This window comes from Diabrotica undecimpunctata, chromosome 1 (assembly GCF_040954645.1).
Source record: "Diabrotica undecimpunctata isolate CICGRU chromosome 1, icDiaUnde3, whole genome shotgun sequence".
NCBI classification, from domain to species: Eukaryota; Metazoa; Arthropoda; class Insecta; order Coleoptera; family Chrysomelidae; genus Diabrotica; species Diabrotica undecimpunctata.
Window position 1 is genome coordinate 189,365,651 of NC_092803.1, and position 27,783 is coordinate 189,393,433.

The 27,783-nt window shown below is 32.6% G+C and overlaps 3 protein-coding genes across 3 annotated transcripts in view; 1 reads left to right on the forward strand and 2 right to left on the reverse strand.

The window, feature by feature from the left end:
* The window catches only part of Root (ciliary rootlet coiled-coil, rootletin), a 222,901-nt gene extending 209,604 nt beyond the window's left edge, over nucleotides 1–13,297 (reverse strand). Inside the window, exon 1 of the mRNA XM_072520834.1 lies at nucleotides 13,178–13,297. The gene's annotated coding sequence lies outside the window, so the exon portion shown is untranslated. The remainder of the gene's footprint in view (nucleotides 1–13,177) is intronic.
* LOC140432748 (uncharacterized) lies at nucleotides 2,120–4,429 on the reverse strand. The gene has a single exon (XM_072520831.1). The coding sequence runs from the start codon at nucleotides 4,306–4,308 to the stop codon at nucleotides 2,575–2,577; it is 1,734 nt and encodes a 577-aa protein (XP_072376932.1). The 5' UTR covers nucleotides 4,309–4,429; the 3' UTR covers nucleotides 2,120–2,574.
* Nucleotides 13,298–13,374: 77 nt separating the features above from the next.
* The window catches only part of Tti1 (Telo2 interacting protein 1), a 28,481-nt gene continuing 14,072 nt past the window's right edge, over nucleotides 13,375–27,783 (forward strand). The window contains exons 1-7 of the mRNA XM_072520835.1: nucleotides 13,375–13,589; nucleotides 14,346–14,485; nucleotides 14,702–14,879; nucleotides 15,941–16,118; nucleotides 17,378–17,706; nucleotides 18,993–19,201; nucleotides 27,096–27,278. Of these exons, the coding sequence (XP_072376936.1) occupies nucleotides 13,375–13,589; nucleotides 14,346–14,485; nucleotides 14,702–14,879; nucleotides 15,941–16,118; nucleotides 17,378–17,706; nucleotides 18,993–19,201; nucleotides 27,096–27,278 (1,432 nt within the window). The remainder of the gene's footprint in view (nucleotides 13,590–14,345; nucleotides 14,486–14,701; nucleotides 14,880–15,940; nucleotides 16,119–17,377; nucleotides 17,707–18,992; nucleotides 19,202–27,095; nucleotides 27,279–27,783) is intronic.

Sequence of the window (27,783 nt, forward strand, 5' to 3'; positions counted from 1 at the left end):
ATATTTTGAGAGCGTTCTGCCATACTAAATGGGGAGCAGATCCAAATACCGCTTTACTGTTTTATAAAACAATGGTTAGAAGTATTTTAGACTATAGAGACCCAGAAAAACACATGTTTGTGAATATGTCTTGGTTATCTTAAATCTACCTCAATAAATGTTATTAAAGTCGAATCTGTAGAACCTTCACTCTTTTTCAGAACACAGCTAATTAGCCATAAATTTATGGCTAAGGCCATATCCAAAGAAGCCAGCTATCTTCGTAACATTCATGACCTCACCATCCTAGTACTCACCCATCCATATTGGCACTCAAAAGCAACTCCACTCCTAGTAAACAGCTATACCACAATGGCACAATTCTCTAACTCCCTATGAACCAATAAAACTATAACTATCTACACTGAACCTCCTCATGTTTTCTTTTCAGAACATATAAAAAAAACATGTTACATGGATCCAAAAGAAATCTTTCTAGAAACCATTAATGGGAGATGGCCTGAACACCAATACATATTATATACTGACGGATCCAAACTAAATGGAAAAGTAGGCTGTGCTTTTTATGACGCAAAATCTTCCCAATATTGCAAGTTCAAGCTACCAGATAAGTGTTCTATATACACCACTAAAATGATTGCCATAGCAAAAGCGTTTAGATATGTCCAGTTAGAACGTTACCAGCATAGAGGCAGAAATGTTAAAACTGAACTTTGAAGTAACAGTACAAAGGAAAGCAATAACTGTAGTGTGGATTGAAGGACACTCAGGAATAAAAGGTAATGATGTAGTGGATACACTAGTCAAATCAGCCACTGACACATGATACAATTTAAACACCAACACTGTTCCATTTAGAGATCTTACCTCCAAATTTATTTCAGATTTAAAACAATTGTGGCAGCAGGAATATAATTCATCAGTACACCTTTGTACAAATAAAATAGGACTGGATGAAAACCTGGACTGGAGAAGTTGGTGATATGAGCCATGTGATCCTAGATTGTTCAAGAAATAAGGAGAGCATTAAATCATTTTTGGAAGATATGGTAAAACCCAATTTCTGTTTTCCAACCAATCTAAATTGTATAATTTTTAATAATAATATTAACTTATATCAATGTTTGTGTAATCATTTAATTCGTTGCAAAATGAAATTGTGCGCCAAAATTCTGCGAAAGAAAATATTATTGTGTGTTCACGAAAAATTTAATATAAAAAAATAAATAAAAAAAAGTTTAAAACAAATATGTTAAAATATATAATAAAGAATCAAATTAAAAAAAACAAAAAAAAGAATTAAAACTAAACAATAGACTACATAAATATTATAAGAAAAAAAACAAAAAAATAATTAAAAAAAATATATATGTAATAAAAAAAATACTAAATAGAAACACACAATTTTACTAACATATTAACATTTTTATCCTAATGTGTGTGAATTCGAAAAGTCAATGTATCTATATTGGATTATAAAATGCTCATTTTGTAATTTATAAATTTAAAAAAAGTCTTGCTAATTGGTTTATGCCAAAGCCATTTGAAAATAAAAAAAAATATTATTATGGATAATATATTCAGACAATAAAGATATAACTTTTTTCAACTAATATGGAAGAAAAAATAGAAGAAAGGCGTCGGCAGACGACAAATTATCAGGACTACACCTCAAAACTTTAATAAGAAAAGTACATTATATAGATGAATTTATACAAGTCAACCTCCATTCGAAACGGCTCATAAAGAAGATTTTCGTACCTAAATGATAATATTTTCCAATAAAACCTAGCTCTGAATTGTTAAAGAATGATGCCAAAAAATAACATAAATTCCGTGAAATAAATCTTCTAACAGTGGACAGGCTGTATAATATTTATTTTATATTGAAAAGGTATACTTAAAAGACATTTTTTGTTTATAACAAACGATTATGATAAATAATTAGGTCGTTTTATTAACAAAATGGATGTTTTTAATTATTTTCTTGACCTTTGTGTTTGCGCAAAGAATAATCACATCGAATTAAAGTATCGATACATATAAATTATGTCGATAAAGCACAACAAACTAAAAACATCAGCAAATCATGACTAAAATAAATTAACGAGGCGATAACTACTGTTATGGTATAGTTTTATTTAAATAAAAATATATATAAATCAGTAAAAATAGCACAACAATACCAATACAACATGGTAACTACTTACATTCAGTTATAACAATGACATTTGAAACAGATGTACAGAACACCTATTAAGGTCTATTTTTAAAACATTATCTTTCAGTTAATGTAACATACTATCACATTTTTTATGATAATAAACATAAAAAATTCTCAAACCAAATATGCTTAATAATAAATTTGTACAAAAAGATAATAATTATAAATACATCTTCGAGTTTTGATTAAATCTAGTTTTATAAAACATTTTAATGATATGTTTTGTTCAACACAAGCCACAAAGAGATTTGGACATTGGACATGAAGTAATTCAAAAATAAATATAAATTGATTGTCTTTTATCACATCAGGCTTTTATTGTCTCTCTCCCATCGAGAAAAACGAAAACACTACCGTACAGCCGTAGTCATCGGTCTGGGGAAACTGTCTTGTCTCCTTCTAACAAAACCAAGAACATTTTTGAATGGAATTTGCATGTGGTAGTACGCGCAGTAGGGTAAAGGATCCCACATGGCGAACAAAGCTTCTCTTCTATCCAAAACTGTGCCTATGAGCCTCGTTACTGATTCCAGGGAAGGATTGCTGACTGTATGCATCACCGTTTGAGGCATATTATACACGCCATTACCATTAACTAAAGGACCAGAATTTTGACGACTAAAATGTCTGCATGGCCTCCACACCAATCTTGGATGCACCGAAGTGTAACAAATATAAGGCAAAGATACTCCTACCCTGCTACTTAAAGGAATAACTGTACCAGATTCTTTGCAAAGTACAAACCTGAAACTGATGTGTCCAGAGATCGGCCTTAACAAGTTGATTTTATTGAAAAAATTTGTCAGCCATTGGTTAATTTCTCTGTTTTCTTCAGGAACCAGTTCGTTAGTATTTTTGTTCATCTTGCATGTAACATTTGCGATTACATGGGATTCTTTCACCGTAGTACAAGTCAAATAATGGTCACCTTCTAAATTCTGTACTACTACCCAAGGTTTTTGATCGCTGATATCGCTAGGTATTTTCAAATCGTTTCTGGATAAGGGAAGAAGAATTTTTGAACGCTCACGTAAACCTCTTGGACCTGCAGTAGACATCACAAACATTCCCCTTCTTATAGCTCCGGTATCGTACAATTTAAAAACATCATCTCGAGAGGTCACTACATGATACATTGGTGTTGGAATCTGGTTCTTTTGACACCGTTTTAGTACTTCCAAAGTGTCATCAAGAACCCAAACTTCTCTGATACCTGGACAAAAGCACGAACAACCCAAAAGTTCTAAATGAGGTTTAGCAACAGCATCGTAGTAAGCAGGAGTTGTAGCAGCAACCGGAATGAAATACACTGCTTGCTCTTTGTCAACTATCTCACAAAGGGCCCTAACATAGTTCTGTTGCTTATCGCTAGTAGGTTTAGGAACTGTATAAAACTTACTGACTGCTGTGGAATATTTGGCCAAAGCGAAATGTCCTTCTACTTCACAAACGACCACCCTGGCTCCTGCTGAATAGAAATTCCTCGCCAGATGAAGAGCTTGAATCGTACTTCCTCCAGTTATGAGCACTGTCCTTTTCTTGCTGTTTTTGGAAGTGTTCGGAGATAATATGAAAGATAGAATAGCCTTAATTATTGTCAGAGGCAGCTGCATTAACTGTGTGAAGCACCACACCCACATAGAAATCCATAGCATAGGTAGCGCAAATATAAGCTGTCTCCATGTTTGTGGAAGCACTGCGATGAAGAGAGCTTTCATCAATCGGAGCAAGAAGCAAGGATACCAACCAATAATTTTTGACAGTAAGGAGTAGACAAATTCATCTTCCTCTTCTTCGTGACAACTTAAGGCTGGGCTCTGACTTCTTGAGTCTCGTATATCAGAGCGAATGACGAAAGGTTCTTGAATAACACTTCCTAGACTAGAAGCTCGTCTAAACCTTTTTCTCAGTGTGGCATCTGGAGAGGAAGAAATTGGCGAAAAAGACGTCGGCGAAGTAGGGCTTTGAAATCCAGAACCACTGGAGCAGCTTCCTGCATAACCACTGGACGAACTACCGGCATGGATGCTTTCATTGCTCGGCCATGACACTTTAGACAAACTTTCTGATAGCACGAAAGGCATTGTGCCCGAATAAACAATAAACTGATTACCACCGTCAATACGCGCACTTAACAGCAAGTAAACATTAAAGCTGTGTAAATTGAATAACCGATTTGAAGTGGTCTCCGGCGATCTTATAGACTGTCGGAATGTACTCTGGCCCCACACAGATCCCCCTCTCTGCCCGGCTGGTTCAGTTGCGAGATTCGTGCTTGTGTTGAGGTAGTCACCTAGTGGGGACACTTGCCTTATCTCAAAATATTTATTATTCACTTTATATCACGTAAATAGCATCACAAATTCGTTTTATGTATTGTTTTTTAGGTGCATCAAACTATATTTGTTGATTCTATTTATTTTTGGCGCTTCCTGTTTGTATACCTACTCATGTGAAGAAATTACATATAGACAGTGACGTAGAGAAACCAAATTTTTAAATTCCCATAAATTTTTATAAAAACTCTTTTAAATCCCACATTTATTTAGTCTAAACTTATCTCCCACATGCCAGATATGTTGATATTAAATTATATGCACTGATAAACACACAAATTACGAGAAATAAAAGCGATTCAAAAATGAAAAATGTAAAATATTAATGCCAGTTTTTTTACTGAAACAAAAAATAGAATCTAGAAAAATACATTATTGTTTTTCCTTTTCGATAATATTGATAACACAGTAATTATATTGAAAGTATTGAATTGGTACAGCCAACGAAATATCTGTGCGGCGCTCGAAGGCATGTCTTGGTAAATTTTTTTTGTTCGGTTTCTTATTCTATTTTATCCAAACAAGATTAATTAATTAATTAATTAATTAATTAATTCTAATTTATTTAAAAAGTAAATCTACACATATGCACACAATATTCATCGTAAACGTAAACCGTTACTTCCTTATGAAAACTTACCTGTTATGCAGGCTTAGTAGTCAGGGAATATGAACCCAACATTTTGCACTAACAATACATATATATATATATATATATATATATATATATATATATATATATATATATATATATATATATATATATATATATATATATATATATATATATATAAGCGGGGATCCTACAGCTTCTGCCGCTTCCCGCATTTCGATCGCCATCTTTTTCTATCTCTCCAGGTGTCTTCATCAATGGCTCTGTCTTTCATGGTTTCCATAACACCTTGTATCCAAGACTTGGCTGGTCTTCCTCGTTTCCTTCTATTACTTGGATTGTATTCCATAGCTCTTTTTGGCCATCTGTTGTCGTCCATCCTCTGTACGTGTCCATACCATATTAACTGTCTAGTTTCTATTCTTTCAGAAGTTGTATGTACTCTATCTGTTTTTCTTCTAATTTCAGAATTAGGTATACGTTCTACTCTTGATATACGGCAAGCTCTTCTTAGGTAGTCCATTTCAACCGTGTCAACTTTTTTCTTTCCTTTTACTGTCATTTGCCAACATTCTGCTCCATATGTAAGAATGGGCTAACAATACATAAAATAAAAAATAATCTCAAATTGGACATCTCTACGATTCCTTCTAAAACAAAACTAAATGCCTACACAAATAAGGAAAATCTCACCAATTTATGAGTGTGGTTATTTAAAGAGCAGGTAGTTATCTAGCAGCCTAAATATCTAGGGATAATTTCGGATTTTAGGCTCACTTGGAGTATACATCACAATAATATTACTGTTGTAGTGAAGTTTTGGGAGACATTCGTTGGACTTTCCGAGTTTGAATTTGTATCAGCCCAAGTGTCTGATGAGGCTGGGATAGGCCGAAATGATCATAACACTTTATTGATACCGATTCGAGCACGAGAAGTTTAACGAATTTGTCCTCCTAGGCCATATATTTGGCCATTTAATTTAACAATAATATTACCATATATTTGGTCTGCAATTAAACATATCAAAGAGAAAGATCATGATAGTGGTAGCGGATACACTACATAACAATCATTCACACATAACTACGATTGACCGGTTTGAGGTTGTAAGCTCATACATATATCTGGGATCATTGATTACAAACACAGGGTCACTACACGAAGAAAAAAAACGTAGATGTGATCTAGCGAAAGTCGCCGGAGAAAAGATGGTCAAAATATGGAAGGACTCTTAAAATTCACGAATTCGAAGAATGAAGTTGATCAACTGCTTCATACTCACAATACTGGCATACAGATGGATTTCAAAGTCTTCTTCTTCTTTCTTCTTCTTTTTATATAGACATGACTCTGTCTGTTTTTCAATGTGCCTCCATCTATTTGTTGTCATTCGGCTTATATGATACTTCCATTCTACTCTTCTATTTCTTACCCAGTTCTTGATGTCCAGCTTGCATCTACGTCGTATATCTGTACTTCTACCTCTGTCACATAGTGTCTTAGCATCAATTTTTCTAAGTGTTTTCATCTCTGCTGTGTCTAACATCCTTTTTGTCCTCTATGTGTCAAGTCTTGTTTCTGCCGCGTATGTCATTATTTGTCTGATGACTGTTTTGTAAATTCTGCCTTTCGTTTCTTTCCCGATATTTTTATTTCTCCATATTGTTTCATTTAGGCAACCTGCGGCTCTGTTTCCTCTATTCACTTGATCTTAGACTTCAGTTTCGAGCTTTCCGTAGCTAGATAATGTGATGCCTAGATATTTAAACTCCATCACTTGTTATTATCTGACCTTCCAGCTCCAAGTTACATCTTAGTAAATTTGCTGTTGTAACCAAGCATTTTGTCTTTTTTGGGGAAATTAACATGTTAAATTTTCTGGCGGTTATATTAAATTGGTGCAGCATACGTTGTAAATCATCTTCACTTTGAGAGAGTAGTATTGCGTCGTCTGCATAGCAGATTATTTTAAGATGTTTTTCTCCCATTTGGTATCCTTTTTTAGCTCTTACTTTTTTTATTACTTCATCCATAATCAGGTTGAACAATAGAGGACTCAGGGAATCTCCCGGTCTTATCCCATTGCCAGCTTTAATAAGGTCGGTTAGTTCTTGTTCTACTTTTACTTTTATTGTGTTGTTTTGGTAGATATTTTCGATCGTTTTGATTATTCCTAGAGGTATCTCTCTTGCGTACAATAAGTGGATAACGTCTTTTAATTCGACCCGGTCAAATGCTTTCTTAAGGTCTACGAAACATAGATATGCCGGTTTGTTGTATTCTAATGATTTCTCTTGCACTTGCCTCATTATAAATATAGCGTCGGTGCATGATCTTCCCAACCTAAAACCTTGTTGTTCTTCTGCTAGTGTTATAATTTCATTCAGTTTATTTGTTATCACTTTGTTAATTTCAGTGTTGTGTTTAATAAATTAATTCCTCTGTAATTTTCCGGGTCCGATTTGTCTCCCTTTTTGAAGAGAGGTGTTAGGATGCTTGATCTCCATTCTTGAGGAATTCTGTTTTGTTGTATTATTTTTTGGATTAGTCTTAATACTTGTTTGGTCGGATCTGGTCCTCCGTACTTTAGGAGTTCGTTCGGTATTCTGTCCTCTCCTGGTGATTTTCTATTTTTTAATCTCCTTAATGCTTCTTTTACCTCTTCCTCCTCAATATTTATTTCTTCGTTTGTTGTCACCTCTGGTGTTGCTGGTTCATTATCGTCACCTTTAGCAAATAGGGATCGAAAGTAGTCGACCCATGTTTCCTTCTGAATATGTTTCATTTTTATTATTTCGTTTATCTCTTTTCTTTTTCCTCTGAGCATTCTCCATATTTCTTTTTGTGTTCCATAGAAGTCGTGTTCCATCTGTTCTGAGAAACTCTGCCAGTGTTCCTTTTTTATTTGTCTAACTAAAGTATTCGTTTCATTTCTGATTCATTTATGGTGGTTGTATGCCTGTTGTCTTTGTTGTGTTCTGTATTGTTAAAAGGCTTTCTTCTTTTCTTTACACTTTGTCTTCACTTCCTCTCTAAACCATGTTGTTTTCTTTTTTGATATGTTAGTGTTCGTTACTTTTCTCTCTCCAAGTGATTCTGTTGCTGCGATAATTATGTTATTTTTGAGTTTTTCCCAGTTTTCCTCGATGTTATCGTTTTGTAATATTTCATTCCCAGCGATTTTCTCTGATATTCTTTTCCTGTATAAGTATTCCGTGGATTCCGTATTTAGTCCTTTCAAACTCATATTCAATAACTACCTAAATATAGTTTTAAAACTAATTGTTTGGTAATATCTGTACTCTAGAAGGTGTACCTACACATGTGCTTCAATAAAGTTTGTAGAGCGTTATTTGAGTAGGGCTATTAAAAATGCGGTAAAAACAGGTTTATTTGGCATGTCAAATGATGTTTATGCAATTTCAAAAACATTTTACAAACAAAAAATATCCGCTCAATCTTCTTCATGTAGAAGGTAACCCAGGTAGAGGTCTTCACTGTTTTCATCATTGGCTTGGGGGACAAGGAAGGAGCCTCCCCGAGATCAATAGTGCCATATCAACTACAAAGTAAACACTATTGACAGCGTCCCCTGGAAACGTCTACTAGTAGACGGCTTATTCTTCCAACACCGGACCAAACCAAATCAGATGGCAAACATCAAGCCACAACGATTCTTCTCAGAGTCAACACTGACAGTAGCGGGCATAAATATCGAGGGTATCATTACAGCCAAACTTAAAGTAGGTGGAGGGTTCAAAAAAACAGCCTCCCACGGGGAAGTGTTTTAGCACCAATACTCTTCAATATATACACAAACGACCAACCTACGCCGACCGAAACCAAGTACTTCCTCTATGCTGACGATCTTGCAATATGTGCCCAAGGAAATAATTTTGAAGAAGTGGAGGAGAAACTCGAAACTGCCTTAAAAACAATGACAGCGTACTACCTGCAGAATTCCCTGAGACCCAATCCCTCTAAAACTCAAGTCTGCGCTTTCCACCTTCACGCAAGGGAAGCCAAGCGAAAACTCCAAATTGCGTGGAATGGTAATACATTAGAACACACAAACCAACCTATATATCTTGGAGTAACTCTGGACCGGTCCCTCACCTACAACATTGCATAAAAACGAGAGGGAAAGTAACAACTAGAAATAGCATACTCAGAAAGCTAACGTGAAGTAAATGGGGTGCACGTCCTAGCGTTTTAAGAACAACGGCACAGGCACTGTGTTTCTCAACTGCTGAATATGCGTACCCCATTTGGGGCAGATTTGCACACACCAAACAAGTTGATACTGCGCTAAATGAGACATGCAGGATAGTAACGGGGTGCATGAAATCAACGCCACTCTCAAATCTATATAAAGCGGCGGATTTTGCAGAACCCTCAACACGCAGAGGCGTTGCAGAACACATAGAGAAAATTAAACAGATCGCGGACGAGTGGCATACCCTATACAACGCTCGAACAACACGAAAGCGACTAAAATCCAGGAAAATCTTCCTTGGAACAGTGCAGGATAAACCGCTTGAGTATTTTCCTCTTCCCCAGGTTCAATGGACCGGCCAGTCAATAGAATTTAAAACGTGGAAAACTATGAATAGGATAAGAACGGGGGTCGCTCCAGTAAAATCAAACATGGCAAAATGGGGAAAATAGACCAAGATGATGTGAACTGTGACTGTGGAGAAACACAGAATATGGAACATCTTCTTAGATGCAGAAACTGGCCTCATCTATGTACCCTCGAAGATTTGTGGCTCGCCAACAAATATGGAACCGACGTAGCCCTATACTGGGCCGAAATTTTATGAATGACATGTCCGGATACGATAAAGTAAAGTAAGTATCATTGCCTTGAGATGCAGATAACTTATCATACAATCTGGGCATCATGGGATCTGGGTTGATCAAAAATCGTTTAAGATGTTACAGGTCACTGAACTTGGGCCGAGAAATCGAGATTGGGTCTTTGTAAAGTTAAAGTTTTTCAAGATTTTCTCTTGATGGAGCAGGTTTTCCTTCGTTTTTCCTGTTTTTGGTGGTTTCCACGTAATATCTGGGCCAAGTACATACCGCAGAATGTGTTTCGATAAAAAACTTTTGTGGACTGCTTCGACTTTTAAACAACGCATTGACCTGGTAGGGAAAGGGCATTTCTGTTAGTAAATCGGTGCCAAGTATTTGGTCCAGGCACTGAAAAGCTCTCGGTGAAAGGCGTGAAGGCTTTTTTCTGCTGTTCTTGATAACCTCTCTCCATTAATTGGATAATTCAACATAGGACTTTTGGTTTATGTAGCTCATGTCTTCCAAACAGTCTACCAATAAATGACGTCACACTCAATCCTCTACAAGATTCGCATTTTTTGTCATCCCTTCTATATATTGAAGTTATATTCGCTGCGTGCAAGTACTTGCAGGGGATACGAGAAACAATCGTGCGCCTGAGGCATCAAAACCTTGCATTTTTATTAGCACATTTCATAAGTACTATCCAGCTACATAGTTGGTACTATCATTAAATAAAATGGGATTTCTTAAATGTTGTATTATAAATTGTAAAAATACAACAAGAAATAGTCAATCCAAGTTTCCAAATTATAAGCAACAATTAATGCAAAGAGAAAAGTGAATTTCTAATATAAATTACAATAATTATCGTATTAAATAAACAAGTTTAGGTCATTTTATTTGCAGTTTACATACGAGTAATATATTAAAAGTGCTAAAAATTTTGCTGATCTATGACACTAGATGTCGTTCTTCCGAACTTGCACATAGCGAATAGATACCTACGCTATTTTCTATTCTGCCGTTTAAGCAGTCGTTGAATATCTCACATAGGGTTTCTATTACCAGTTGTGGTGAATTTTTAGTAAATCTCCAGAGCCAGGTGCTCTCTAATTTTTCATACGTCTCTTTTAACATAGGTACTTATATCACAATTTCTTTGCGCTTTTTCTATCGACTCATCATTTTTTGTCGTTAAAGTGAAAATCTTGACCAAAAAAATTTCTTTATTTAAATAAATTGGACAATATTCGTTAATGATAACATACAGATAAAATCCAGATTAGTACTAACTAAAATCTCCGCACAATTCAAGAAAATCATCACCTACCACGTGAGCACATGTTTATGTTATAAAAACGATCACGTTGTTTAGACTACCACATCTATTCTTAATATCAGTGATATGCAGAAACAAACAACTATACTTTTAATTATTATATTTTGAAAATTATAATTAGAAATAGTTTATTTTACAAAATTTTACAATTTTCACAAAATTATTGTACCTAATTGATTTATATTAATATACATGGTACTTTAAGTTGAGGAACTGATTTGGTAAGCCAGAAAAGCTGTAACAAGAAAAAATGTGCTTCAAACTTATCTAAAATATCAAACTAAACAAGCTAAAATCTGTTAAGCATTGAAGCAAATCATTATATCACATGCCATATGTGTATGTTCAGAGAAATTTTATAACCAAACCACACATAATTACGAATGCTGCAAATACCTATGTACCTACTTACCAAAAATGAATCAAATTTTACCTATCATTTTGAGAAGATAACTTTATTATCACCTGTGATTTTATTATGGTATTCCTCGTGTTTGATTTCTTTATTTATCGTTAATTTTTATATTATTACCCTTACTTAATCTCCGCCCCTGAGTATAAACCAAATTATTTTCCAGTGCTTTAATAGATCACTCCTTGCGAGGCGTTAAAGTGTTCAACCCAACATAAGGGTATTTCATAAATAATCATAGATTCATAGATTAATGAGGAAGCATGCATTAGTATTGTCACAGTTTAATGGGTGGTATTGTTATACGAATTACGAACATTAGTTAAAAAAATGAGATATCGAGCCTTTACACGTTTTGATCCATGTTCGTTATCAAGAGTTAAAAATATACAGTTGTAGAAAGTTACGTTTTCAGAAACGAACATTTACGTACAAAATTAGCATACCCAGTTATTTTAAAACATTGGTTGAATTATTTTATAAGAAATTAACTTAAAATAAATTAACAGTGTTAAGGCGAGTGATACATAAAAACAAAATTATTTTAAAACTCCTGAAACTCGGTAACAAGTTAAGAATTACTGAATCTTACACAAAAAAATATTCACTATGAGCACAGAATAAGAATCAATTAAGTATTGGAAGTAAAGCATTTCCCATAATCGCGGTAGTTCATTATATTTTTTATTTGGTGCGTTTGATGATTTATATTTTATAAACATAAATTTAAAAGTAGGTAGTAGGTTTTTCGTAAACATATATAAATGTCTATTCAAGTATAAGTTGTAGATATCTCGTTTATTATTTAAGATTCGGCTAAACAAACCAAAACGATTTCATATTCGAACTATTCAGCAAAACTGTAGGTACTTACAGCTTTTTTACTGTTAGTTTACAATATTTCCTGAAATAATGACTAAAAATTGTTTCAGTATACTTAATTTGAAGATATCTACATGAAATTAACAGAAGATAATTAAAAGAAATTAAGTTATGTAACAACAATTATAAAATCTAATATTTAAAAAATGTATAGAATATTAGTCTAGCATAGTAGTTTGATAGTAGTAATAATTTTTTATTTGTTATTAGAAGAATGTAATGAATTTGATTTAATGAAAAAATGAATTTATGGTTAGTATTTTAAGCTATGAAGTATATTATAACAATTCTTATCTAATAGACATAACCAATATTATTTATCTATGGACATAACTTATTTGACTTAATAAAGTACATAAAATTAATTTAAAATAATTATAAATAAAATTATTAAAGAAAATTTGTAAGGTTGGCAATGGCAATACCGAGCGAGAGTGTCATTTTGCGACTTCGGAATTATTCGCGTTTGAGTAATGTTGACCTGAAATGCATATGATTTCACGAAAATAATTATATTTTAGCGAGTATATTTTAAACTTTTAAATTGTTTATGTATTAAAAAACTTACCTTTACTACTTCCAACTCATTTTCCTTGAGGACACTCACGTATCACTGCACATTTTAAGTTATAAATTCCTTCTAACAAAAGAATCTGCTAAACGAAGGGGCAACAAACTGCAATACAAACATATCGACATAACCTTAAACCATAACAACAAAGTTTTACCGATACAAGTGGTTGGTGGTTGTTAAATTTTACAGGAATGAATATGGAAGAAACTTACCCAGATTTTCAAACCTTCTACAGATTTAAAATCGCTTGCCAAAGTATGGTGGAAAATCCTAATGACGAGACAAATCTTGAGCTATTAAATAAATTGATCAAAGATGCTTCCAAGAATTGTATAAAAGTCGTACAGCCTTCCGTGCTTGCATCGTTTTATCCCATAATAAAGGGTATCTCAACAAAAGAAACAAAGTATGTACTATAATTATTATTAAATGCTATGCAATTTTGCCTTCAAATTGCATTTTTAAAATTTTTAATTTTTGTATCATCTCGTAATGTTTTTAGTCCCATTGTATATATATTTTCCACCTACTTTTAATTCATAGTAATGTTCACTGCTTGTGGACAGATACAAGGTTTAGAAGTTTTTTGTATACATATATTTTGCAAACAATTTTTTGTGAAAATTAAATTTAAGAATTGACACAGCAACAAACAAAAATTATCCAGTATTACTTCTATGCAGGTGTGAATTAATGATTTATAAAAGTGTGCAAATTTACTACTATTAATTGTGGTACTACAACAATTATGTGTTTGTTTTTTTGCATCGTTTTGAGATTATAACACTTTGTAGTAAAAATATAAAGTACCTAATATAAAAAAAAATCTTTATTGTGTATAACCAAAATATATTTGTGAACTTCATCTGGTTCTGGAGATTTCTAGTTATGAAAGTCTATGATAACATTTGCAACTTTTTCAGTGGTAAAGGGTTCATGGGGAGTATGACTGGATGTTTATTTTCTAAAAATCATCATAATTTTTTTTTACGTATTATTTATTGGTACTTTCTATCTGTATTGGACCTGAGTTTTATTTACTGAATGCTCAAAAAGTATATTGTAGCGTTTACAAAAAAGTATACATCCTATGGAAATACTGACTTTGTATTTTCTTAAGCTGTTATTACGTAATTATTAGCTTGTTTGTTTTTTGTTGCAGGTTTGGTACCAAGTTTATACATAAATTTATTGATACTCTAACAAATCTATTCGAAAAATCTACAATTGATAATATGGGATTATTTTTTAATATGTATTCACTTCTGCTCTATGTAATTTACGATTCCAGAGAAAATAAAGGTTTGGACAAATTTTTGATATAGTTTAATATAGAATTCTTACGGTTTAAACTTTAATCGAATGATCATATGCTTAAAAAATATTTAAGTGAGTCATTCTCTCAGTCATCAGTTTTTCAGCAGTGACTTGGGCAAAACTGAATATGGGAAACTTATTTCTTGACAAATGTAGTTACTGAGGACAAGCAATCTAATACATAGTTATATCTGTTTTTAGTCTTACCAATTCCAGAGGAAATGAAGCTCAGTGTTATGCTTTGCACCAAAGCCTTAGCACGATCTATATCAACAGATCTGTTATCTGAACTTTATAACAAAGTACATGCTCCTAAACTGTGCCAGATGGTCTTTGTTGCCAAAGAGCTTGCCAAAGTTGAGAAGCTAAGAAGTTTGAGGTAATTATTGTTTTTATAAAAACACTTTGTCACTGAAGTACAAATATTATACTATTTATTTAGGGACAACATACGACTTTACCTATCACTGTGATATTATCTGCTTAGTATTTAGTATTGTATTACGCTACTGTGAAGGTTTTACCCCAAAAAATGTCTCTATAGTAATCCTTTTGTAACATGGTAATCATAATAAACAAGAGATGGCCTAAATTTTCAATATTTCTTAAAATTTGATTAATCTGGCTTGAAATCATTTCAGGAAAACTGGTAGATGTAATAAACAACACTGAGGGAATCGAGAACAAGCTTCATATAGACGACAGGACCATTTTGTTATAAGTGCTAGAAGAAATCATACATTATCTGTGCATTTATTGATCCACTTCAATATTAAAGCCCTCTTGTTAATTTTTCTTGCACATTGTAATATTGCATAAATTTCTACCTGGAATACAGTTATATTAGTGGAATAAAAATGTCTAAATTTCCACCAATACTGAAAATTCCTGCACCTAAACCTACTGCAGTTTTAGACCCGTCTATGTACTAGGTATAACCCTGCAGTCTCTGTTGTGTGCTTAAGTTTATGGTTAAGTTGTCTTACTCTTCAATTGGCTGGCCAATGGCTCAAGTGTTTCAGTTTGTCGAGGTCCAAGAATACTTGGTACAATCTGTGAAAACAGCAACTGAAAAATTCAAGATAACTTTGATATCCACAAGAAAATATAAGGCAAATCCATTATCAATGTCATCGTAAAGTAGAAGTAGCAATGGACAGGAGATTTAGCAAATTAAAGCTAAGAAAAAAACAGGATTTGATATATTGAACAATTCTTCTAAATCTGTTAACATGTTAAAGATTCAATTACAGGCAATTTTATTAATTTAAATAATATTAAGATAACAGTCACTGTGGATTTTTAAAGTAAGTAATAATGATTCCATGTTTACTAATGTGGTATCATATTTATACAAAGAAATTTGTTTCCTGATAATTAAATTCCTTTACCTTATATTTATTTTATTTATTTATGCGAATAAATTAATATCTATTGTAGAATTGCTGCGATGGAGTGCCTAATGTGCATAGCACAAGTTTTTGATGATGAGAATTTTAATGACATAGTACTTAGGAAGCAGTTGGCAGAAGTATTTATGTTTTTTCTACCTGCTATCGCCAGTGACATAATGAAAATTGTGCTGGAAGACTCTAAAGTTGGTTTTAAAGTACAAGCTGTAAGTATTGCAACAATAAGCTTATATTTTTGTATATTCACATATACTGTCGGGATCATGAAATTGTTCTCCATATCCTTGTAACAGTAATTTAGAATGTATAGGTCTTTCACCCTTTAATTTGATTTATGTTTTAGTTTATTATCAAGACATACTTTTTTATGTCCATACAGCAATGGACCTAAAAGATATGTTAACGCTATAAATACATACATACTTTTTTATGTAGCTTGATATATCTTTCGAAGAAAATTTCTAAAGGCATCATTAGTATTTGATACTAAACAAATATGTCATTAATTTCCTTTGTGACTTCATGAAAGTACCGCCATTTATTTACCATTTTTTGTAGTATGATTAGTAACATAGTTTGGTAGTTAGTGCATGAGAACTTTTTAAGATTACAGTGCCAAGAACAAGACGCCCTCCCTGACTCACTATGCGGGAGCTATGTCACGTGCTAACTTCACTGATTAGCAACGAGACATAGAAAATGATAATAGTCATATTGGCATGTCATAATTGCGCTCTAGAGTGATAGAAAATGATGTGCTTAGAATTGAATGAGGTCATGCACATAAAACACAACAATAGTGAGCACAACACAGTGTCAACTATCCCACAGAGTTTTTCAATTAATTGGAATTGCCTGGACTCCCACCTAACAATTTACAATTCAAATTAGAATCAGTTGTCATTATGTTGCCTAACATTAATCAACCTTGACTGTGCAATGGAACAAAACTCACTGTGAAAAAACTAATGCATAATGTCATTGAAGCAACGATCAACAAGGGAAACTATAAAGAAGATGAAAATACCGATAATTCGAAAGGAACTGGCTATTTGATTTTAAGCATTTATCCAATTTCCCTTGAGTTTGGCTTTTGCAATGTCGAAAAACAAATCGAAAGACCAATCGTTGGAAGTTTGTGGAATAAACTTGGAGTTTCCATGTTTCGCTCATAGACAATTAGTCGTCGCGTGTCGGAAACTGTCATCTTTGTATATTTCCGCACATCAAAAAAAGTCCAAAAATATTTCAGGAAGCATTAAATTGTTTAAACTTTTTTCGTACAGAATGTTGTTAAGTATTTTTTTATGATTGTTTGTAAATTTGTAGTTATTGAACTTTGAAACATTATTTAATTCGAAGAAGGTACAAAGTTCACTGAAATACTTTTCACTTTTCTGGAAATATGTTAATTTTACACCCAACATTGTGTAATATAATATATTGCTATGTTTGTTTGTTGTAGGTAGCCCTCAAAACATGGGGCAGAATAGTGACTCTCGTTATGCAAAACTATGATGAGATTTCAAGTGTACCAAACATTGTAGAGTTTGCCAGATCAATGAAAAACAGCTATAGTAAAGAAAAAGATAGACCAATAAAAAAGTGGTCTAACAATGCTGAAATTACCGAACATATTGAAGCTACTATATTGAACAAGAAGTTTCATGTATCGACGGATCAAATGTTGCAGATATTTGTGAGGGATTTTCGTAAATTGGCACATTATCCTCACAAACAGGTTCGTTTGGAACTTCTAAACATGTGCCAAATAATTATGAACAATTGCTTAGGGTGAGCATTTTATAGTTTTAGTTACATTCATTTCATTTTACATTTTTTAGTATGTTACATTATAATTTACATTTCATTAATCTTAATGATGACAATGTTTCATCTGCTATCTTGAAAATTGATACATCTTCTGTCATTATTTTTCATTCGATTTGTATCGACTTAAGTGTTAACTATAGTAACTTTTTTAAATGGTAAATATTTTCCGTAAATGATGATCAAAAGTCCTGTACTGACTTCTTAAATCTGAAGTCCTGTACTAATTCATTTTATATAACAATAAAACACTGAAATCTTTGTAAAAAGCACTTACACATTGGTGTATACAAACTTAAATGTGGCGACTGCCCAAAAACTTACATCGGTCAAACTGGTAGAAATTTTAATAAACAGATAGCAGAACATAAAAGGGCTTTCAATAATAGAAAAACAGATTCTACATACACACTTCACCTTCTGGATCATAATGATTCTTTTAATGACGAGTTTCAAATTCTTCACATCCAAAATAGAGGCCTTAAGCTATCTTTATTAGAATCTATGGAAATTAGCAAATTAAAAATACAGACGTAATTCTAAATAACCAATTTGAGACAAACAGTTCTCCCCTCCTCAATCTATTCAGTTAAAAACTATAAAGTGTAAACACATACCAATAGCAGATTACTTGAGAAAGGCATTCTGCCGAAACAGCTGTAGTGATCATCATCATCATCCAGCCTTCATTTATCATGTCCACTGCTGGACATAAGCCTCCCTTAAACTCCTCCATTCTTTTTAGTCAAGGAATACCTCCAAAGAATGGAGGAAGTGATAAGATATTATAATAAATTTTGTGGAAGTTTTGAAAATAAAGTTTTCAGCGTTTTATTATTATATTTTCCATAAACACAGTAATGTTTTCTCCGTATGAAAATAACATAATCTTTTATGTGTAAATAGTGGGTTACCTATACTAAGAATAACCTGTTATATTAATAGGTTTTGTTTTGTATAATCGTATTTAATTACAGAATTTGAAAGTAAAATGTTGCAGTTCATTGAGCTTTACACGATGTGCAGATCCGACTCTGTCGCGCAATTCAATATGAAATTAAAATAGTTAATATTTTTAGGATTCATCTTTTGTTCGAACATGCGTATTTCCAAAGTTCAAGAGGTTTTGCATCAACTATACTTTCCAATGCAAATAAACAAAACAATTTTGGTTATTATTATGTTTAAAATGTATTTCTTTGCTTTGCTTACTAATTAACAAATTTAAACATTTTTTTTATATCTTGTAGGACAATGCCATTATCCTCTAGTCATCTTATAGAGATAGTAATTGCGCTTACAGAAGATGTCGATAAGGAAATTTCTAAAAAAAGCACCGAAATATTGAGTGGTCTATCCAATCTTCTCTCATCTGAAAGTCTAAAAGCGTTTATAGAAGGTCTAGAAGAAGGTTTCATAACCGAAATAAATTCTTTACCAAGAAGGTTTAACAGTATCGGTAAATATAATTTCACCTATGATGTACGAGGGCTATTCTGTAAATTCTTTAAAAAACTACTCATTTTTATCTTTATTCTTTTAAATTATTTATTAAAATACTTTGAGAATATGAGTTTTTGTAATGTCATGAATAAATGGGGAGTTTTCTCACAAAATCCCTTGTCGGATAGTTCCTGGAAACATAAAAACTGTTTGATGCAAACCTAGTGTCATAAATACAAACTTGTATTTGTGCTATAGGGTTATGTAACCGAATGATTCACTTCATATACATACTTTGGACTGACTAACAACAAACTTACGAAAGAAAAAATTGAACATACCAAACTGTATCTACAATTGACAGATCATCAAGAAAAATTGCTGCTAGAGTAAATTTGCAGAAAGCATCAGTTAGTTTTTGTTTTTCTCTAAATTATTTTGGTTGTTTCCTCATTTTTGAAGATAATAATTGACCTTTAACATGACATTACATTGTATGGTACCAAAAATTTTCAGAACTTCTCTCGTATATGAACATATATATATTAACTAATCACAATTAAGCATTTCAAAAGCTATAATTAACAAGATCTTTATGCATATGTACAGAACATTAAAATATCAACCTGACAAAGATAAAAACTCTACTGTTGACATCTTATATTGACTGCAACACGTCGAATAAGGGTAATCTGTATACAATATGTATGTAATAGGTGATCTGAAGATGTTTAACTTTGTTTTGATGTCACTCTGTGAGTGTTAATATCAATACTTTTAAGGAACAAGTCTTTCAAAATCCACAAGGAAACTAAGTTCCTGCAGCTGGCTGTATACTATGTATCACAAAACATTTATTTAAAATCCTTTATAAAAGGTATATAATTATATACCTTTTATAAAGGATTTTATATATATATATATATATATATATATATATATATATATATATATATATATATATATATTATATAAGTTTTTTTTTTTTTTCTTCCAGCGTTCTGTGTTTCTATATTTTTTGCTGTTATATTTATTATATTAATTTTTTGATGTTTCTTTGCAATAACAACATTGTAATGCTACAGATCTTTTAAAGGTAAGATCATTTACTTAATTGTTTTTTCATATTAGATGTATCGCTAATAACACTCTTTTAGATGAACTGATGATGCTTATTGAACAATAGGCGAAACGTCTTCAATAAATAGATAAAGTAGCACAACTCTTGTCTTTTTATCTCCAAATTGACCGAAAACATCCCATTCACTTACGAGTGCACATTTTATATATATATATATATATATATATATATATATATATATATATATATATATATATATATACCTTTTATAAAGGATTTTAAATAAGTCTTTCAAACACTCTTCGCAAAAATCTATCATTTCCTGCTCTGTTGCTGCCATTAGTGTAGTTAAAAGGATTTTAAGTTGGATCCAGCCACCCACTAGGTTAGACGTAGGATTTTCTCCTTAAAAAGGTCGAGTTTTAACTTTCTGGTTTAAAACGATTTGAATACTAACCTTAGTGTGGTCTGTTAGACTCATATAGTTTTTAATAAGTGCAGCTAGGTGTATAGGTGCGCCAAACTTTATAAGAATAGCGCAAAGATTTTGTCAACTAATGCAATCAAATTTGTTTTCTTTTGTTTGAAAACTTTGTTTTCAAAACTTCCACAACTTTTATTATAAAATCTGAACACTACAGCTGTTTCGGCAGATTGCCTTTCTCAAGTGATATATTTTTGGCATCCGTTTACACTTTATAGTCTTTTAATGAAATAGGTTGAGGAGGGGAGAACTGTTTGTCTCAAGTTGGTCATTCAGAATTATATCTGTGTTTTTTAATTTGCTAATTTCCATAGATTCTAACAAGGATAGCTTAAAGCCTTTATTTTGAATGTGAAGAATTTGAAATTCGTCATAAAAATGATTATGATCTAGAAGGTGAAGTGCATATCGAGGGGTTCGAGCGAAAACCCGATAAATGACAAAATTATGAAATCCGGTATTTTTATTTCTTCTGTATTAAAAACACGTCTTTTATCACTGAACAATTTTTTAAATTGATATTAACATTTTTAAGCACAATAATTGATAAAAACCAAACATGGTAAAAACCGTTAACTCGTATTTTTAAATAACACCAACCCGATATATAACTTTACTGATAAAAATACTTTGAAGTAAATATATTTATAATATGAGAATCCTGTAGAATCATTTATCTTTTTTTCCTGTGTAAAGTTACTAATTTTATTAGAAATATTTCTGAGTTAAAAACAGATAATTAATTTTATCGGAAATAGAAATTCATAATAAATGTCTGAAATATAAAATCAGTTCTAGGAAAAATAAGCTAGAACAACTTAACTGCTTTCTTTTTAAAGGAAATTCACAAGTTAAGATTTTAAAAATATATAAATACATTTATCGGATATGAAGATTACAAAGCTGTTAATTTTAACAAAATATAGACATGCGAAAATCCAATAAAGAATTTTATACTACGACACTTTATTAAATTTCAGCACATTTTTGTCCTGCGAAAACCCAGTAAATCAATTTTAGGTTAGACGAAGTACAACGATTTACCTTTTTGGGTCGGTAGTTCTGATTAGTTCACTCATGTCTGGACTTGATTACGGACGTTTAGTTCTCTAACAAGTATAGTTTGATGTTGAATTGTGATGAACTCTGTAGAAATTACTGGAGTCTAATAACGAACGGATTCCAGTGTGCCAAAAGTTTTTTACAAAAACGCTGTGTATATCCCCAGATGTTATAATAAATGCTGTAGCTAACAGTGATTCTACTGGTTGCTATTCTAAAAAAGACAATCGCGGAAAACAGAAACCAGTTAACACAACAAAGGCGGAAGATGTTCAATTTGTTAAAAGTGATATTGAATCCTTTCCGGTTATGGAATCTCATTATACCCGAAAGGATACCATTAGAAAATACTTAGATCCCACTCTAAATATCAAAAAAATGTACCAGATAACTGCATCGAAAATAATCGATTGCTTTACGTAAATATCGATCTATTTTTTGTGAAGAGTATAATCTAAGTTTTTTCGCGCCCAAAAAGGACCAGTGTTTTATCTGTGCCAAATATGCTAAGGCTGATCTAGAGCAGAGAAAAAACCTTGAAATAATCTACGAAGACCATAGAAAAGGAAACGAAATTTGTCAGGCCGCTAAAAGAATAGATAAAGACAAGACATTTATGTCTGTAACATTGGATTTACAAGCAATTTTACAAATACCCAAAGGATCTATTAGTCAATTACGCTATCGTAGAAAATTGGTAGTATACAATCTTACTATTTGGGAATCACCGCTACCCAATAACGCATATTGCTTGTGCTGGAATGAAATAAATGGCAAACAGGGTAGTTCTGAAATCGGAACTTGTATGTATTACTATTTAAGTGAATGCTTAAGACCTGAGGTTAAGCATGTAACAATTTTTTCAGATACTTGTAGCGGTCAAAACCGCAATCAATTTATAGCCGTACTACTGTTGTGGATCGTACAAAATATCGACCAATTGGAAATTATAGAACAAAAGTTCTTAGAAGCAGGACATACTTATATGGAAGTGGATTCTATGTACTCGGCAATAGAATCTGCAAGTAAACATGTAAATGTAACTTGCATGAATGACGAAAAATATATTTCAAACAGCAAGAAAACAGAAAATGAAGACAGTAGACAATGTGAAACATAATATAGGCCCATACAAGGTAAAAGAAATAAAATTTAATGAATTTTTAGAATTAAAGTCACTTGCAGCAAATATATTGCAAAACAGAACAGTAGATTCTGACGGTAATACTGTGCAGTGGTTAAAAATCAAGAGACTAAAATATATTAAAGGTTAAAGAAGGAACATTTTTCCCAACTACGATCTCTCAGAAGAATTAAAGTGTTTAAACATATCAGAAGATATTGGTTTGAATTCAAAAAAAACTCCTACTCTACGGTCTAAAAGGCAAAAACAAATTTTATCCCAAAAAGCAACCCTAGACTTACCAACTCCGGGTAATTTACCAAAGTTATACAAAAGTACTGTTCCAATAAGCGAAGCAAAAAAAAAGAATTTAATGAAGATGTGCCAAGAAAACATTTTTCCGGAAGAGCTGCATGCTTGGATATCAAGTTTAAAAACAGGGAATAATGTCTTAGATCGAATTCCAGGCGTAATGATGGGAGAAGAAACGGAAGAAGAAGATATTACCTTTTAATTTCCTAAAAAGAATGTATATTATTATCTGTTTTATTTGAATAAAATACAGTTCATTTTTATTTTATAATTAACAAAATTAAAAATAAAAACCAATAAAATCAAATGTTGTACTAATCAAGCAAGGAAAAACCCGATAAAAATTATGTTTTATTTTTTTTTTGTAAATACCTTTTAAAAAGTTAAACTAAAAATAAATTATTCTAACTAAACATTAAATTCTCTACTGTTTGGCTTTAACAAATATTTGAAACAACTTCCTATGACGATTTTAAAGCCTCTTCAATGTTACGAAAATCTTTAATCGCGATTATCTCCGAACAATGATTTTGTTAGTTATCGGGTTTTCGCTCGAACCCCTCGATATGTAGAATTTTTTTTTTCTATTATTGAAAGCCCTTTTATGTTCTCCTATTCATTTATTAAAATTTCTACCAATTTGACCGATGTAAGTTTTTGGGCAGTCGCCACATTTAAGTTTGTATACACCACTGTGTAAGTGCTTTTTATTTTGGCTCTTGTTGTGTTTAATATTATTTGCCTAAGTTGTTATTTGTTCTGAAAGCTGTTGTTATTCCTTTCTTTTTTATGTGTTTGGCTATTTTTGTGCCTGTGTATGTAATCGAGCAGAAGGTACTGTGTTTTTTCTCTGGTGGAAATACTAATTTCAGGGCTTTCTTGTGTAGTTTTTGATTTAATATTTTATTAATTGTTTGTTCGTTGTATCCATTGTTTACTGCTATTTGCTTAATGATATTTATTTCTGTCTCAAAGTTGTATTTTGACATCGGAATTTCTGTTAATCTATGTAACATGCTATGATAGGCAACCAGTTTATGCTGTGTGGGATGGGATGATGAATTGTGTATAGTCGTGTCAGTATGGGTAGGTTTATAAAATATGGAGAAGTCATGTTTGTTTTTAAATCTGATAATTTTTAAATCTGGATTGATTTTGTTGTGTTTCTCTTAGAACACTTCTCTTCTTGGCACACTCGGATTAAGAGTTCTTTTTATTAATTGAATTACTTTTAACTTAATTCGAACGTTGATAAAGTCTGAAAAGTGTCTGAAAAAGAAGTAGGACAGAAGGTATTCAAGAAAAAATAGACAAAAGCTTGTATCTAGGATCGAAAAGTTCATTACCTCAAATGTGAAATTTGTATTTTAACACGTACGTTAGAAATTTAATTTTTCTTTTTTTTTTGACAGCTTGTAACCACTTGTTGAATTCCACCGTATTTTTCAAATAATCCCCGCACGATTTTTAAAGTTATACTACTTTTGCTTGTTTTTTTATTACAAACATAGAACTTTTAAAATATGTATATGTATGAAACATGTTGTTTTTAGTATTAGTAATGAAATTGTTGGACGTAGAAGAAACAGCAATCTGTACACATGCGAAGGCTTGATATTTTATATATGCATTTCCTTGTAACAACACCTTAAGTTTTCCTTTCTTATATTTATAACGATTTGATACCTAAAAACTGTCCGTAAAGGTCTGCAGCTCTTTACAACAACAACTGCAACAGTCAGGTAAGTTCATTCATCGCGAGGGCGGTGTACTAGCAGGTCTTATGATGTATTGAGCAGACGCAATAAAGAACTCTGTGGTCATAAGTGTTTATTACGCATGATTTGGACGCCCTATAACTGTTCTACGAAATCCGAGTAGGTGCTAGTACGTCGTGCTCACGTTAAATGAACATACCTGTCAAAACCTATATTTCTCAATGCTAAACCTTATTTACTATTCCGTCCATTATTTCCGAATCACTTTTCCGTCCGATGATCGACGCAATGCACATATTTTTAAATTACCACTTAAATGCACATGTATTTTTAATGTTCTCATGTTGAAAATGTTGGAATTTTTCTAAATGTGAACATAAAGGAGATTTCTAAACGGGAAAACCCGAATATGAACTATTGTAATTAATAATCAAAAAGACAATGGTAGTCGCAGCTAAAGAAAAACGTCGTTGCTAAGATTTCATGCCACTGATATGGACAAAGCATTTAAGGTTATGATCGAGAAACTATAAATCATGATGTACTATATTTTACCACTCTCGATATGACAACCGTCTTTTCAAGTCCTTCCGATTAGAATCTTGTCGAAAAAATCGGTGTGTTCAAATGGAACGACGAGTTAACCTCAAATTTCTTATAAAACAGAAAAACTATTACAGAAGGTCATGTCGTGAACATGTACAGGAGGTCATGTTAAAGAAAGTGTATGTAAGTTCATACCGAATTAGGTGCAACAGCGATTTGAGGGCTTGATCATCTCACATGGAGGTGATGTGAAATTGCCACCGAGATTGTATGATTTGATCCTCCCATTAGACTTTTTCTTCTTAAATCGCAGTCCAATGCGAATAAACCACAGCGGCACTTAAAACTATAACCCATTCCACCGGTTTATGTGTCATGGTCATGAAAAATTTGACGTTTCCGAGGTCCCTTCCATCGAAGTCAAAAAAGGAGTATAAACGAAAAGAAAATTAAAACCATAGCCAATAACAAAGTGCTTATAAAAATACTTAGGCTGTCGATATAGTTATAATGGACAGAAGTATGAGAGACAGGGTGTAGTGTTTTACAAGGCTTGCGGACGCTGCAAGTGGATTAGGACTTGTGGTAAACGAGGAAACCCCAAATATATGTTGGTTTCTAAAAACCCCCGAAATATCCAACAGAAAATTCAAATTAACAACCATACCTTTGAGCAAGCCAAAGAATTCACATATCTTGGATCGCAAGTAAACACGACAAGCGACGAAATAAAAAGACGCATAGCAATAGCAAAAACATTCACAGAACTGTTCACGATCTCCAGAAACATTTAAAAAATAAAAATATAAAACGCGCAGTAAAGCTCAATATATACAAGACCTTAATAGGACCAGTTTTGATATATGGGGCTGAAACGTGGACCTTATCTCAAAAAGATGAAAGACCTCTTGGTTCTTTTGAGAGAAAAAATCTTAGAAAGATTTTTGGGGCCGCTTTGAACTATATTAGTTATACACCGATCCAGATATTGTGAAATTTGTTAAAGTGCAGAGACTTAGATGAGCTGGACACATTGCTAGGATGTTAGATCACGAATACACGACGAGATTAACATTTTCAAAACCAGATGGCATAAGAAGCAGAGGACGACCACGAAGGAGATGGATGACGATGTGGAAGAAGAGCTACATATTCTAAGGGTTAGAAGATGAAGGGAAGTCGCCAGGAATTGACAAGAGTGGCGACTTCTTTGTAAGCAGGCCAAAATCCACAACGGATTGTCGAGCCACTTATGATGATGATGAATCATCAACCTTTGACAGAACACGGCACTGCAAAAAAAAGAAGCAATTTGCGCAGTCTGGACACACCTTTATACTTTATTTATTCAAACTCCTACGCATCTTCTTCCATTTTAACCATCCTGTCTTCTAACTTTACTTTTGTAATAAGGTAGTGTAGCTACATAACAAATGTGTTAAATTTTTTTAAAAAGAACATGTAGTGGTCTCTAAGCACACACTTACCAAGGAAAGTAGAGTTAGTTCACTATCACCAGTATCACCGCTACCATGATCATCATTAACACCTCATCGATATAATGATTTCATCACCTTGTTTTAGATGAGAACGAGCAACTGGCGTCTTTGAACCTGCTTATAGGATATTTAAATTTGTTCGGGAAACATAAATTGCAACAGGTGTTGTTATCTGCCAATTATTTAGACACGTTATTAACAACGTTACTTTATATATGTGAACTTGAAAAGTGTGATGTTGGTCTAGTGGAAGAATATACTACCAAAGGTAAAATATGTTTTTAGATAGAGGATTTTTTAATTCGATGTATTATTTTTATGGTTTAGACAATGTGGTTTTTAAGAAATTTGTATTCAACGTTTCACTACACGTGAATTTAGACCCTTATGAAAAGAAACTAAATCAATTCTTTTCCATAATTCAGCAAAGGCACAATCCATTAATAACACTTTTCTCTGTAAGCAAAGAAAACCGCCCATTGAAGGTTTTTGACCGGCATAATCAATATATATGAATAGCTAAACAAAACGTGTCAATAACGGATCTATGAGCTAGTGCCTCTTGATGAAATAACACTTTCTTCTTAGCTAAATGAGGCAGTTATTGCTTGATTTCTTCGCTCAAAAGAAGCGGTTTTCGCCTTCTTCGGAGCCGATTCTCCCATTTGATTCCATTGTTTTGGCTGTTCTTGACCTATATTTCGTCCATGGTTATGAAACGGCGCAGAAATTCTGCTTCGTTACTGCTCACCACACTATTTTTGCTCGAGTGT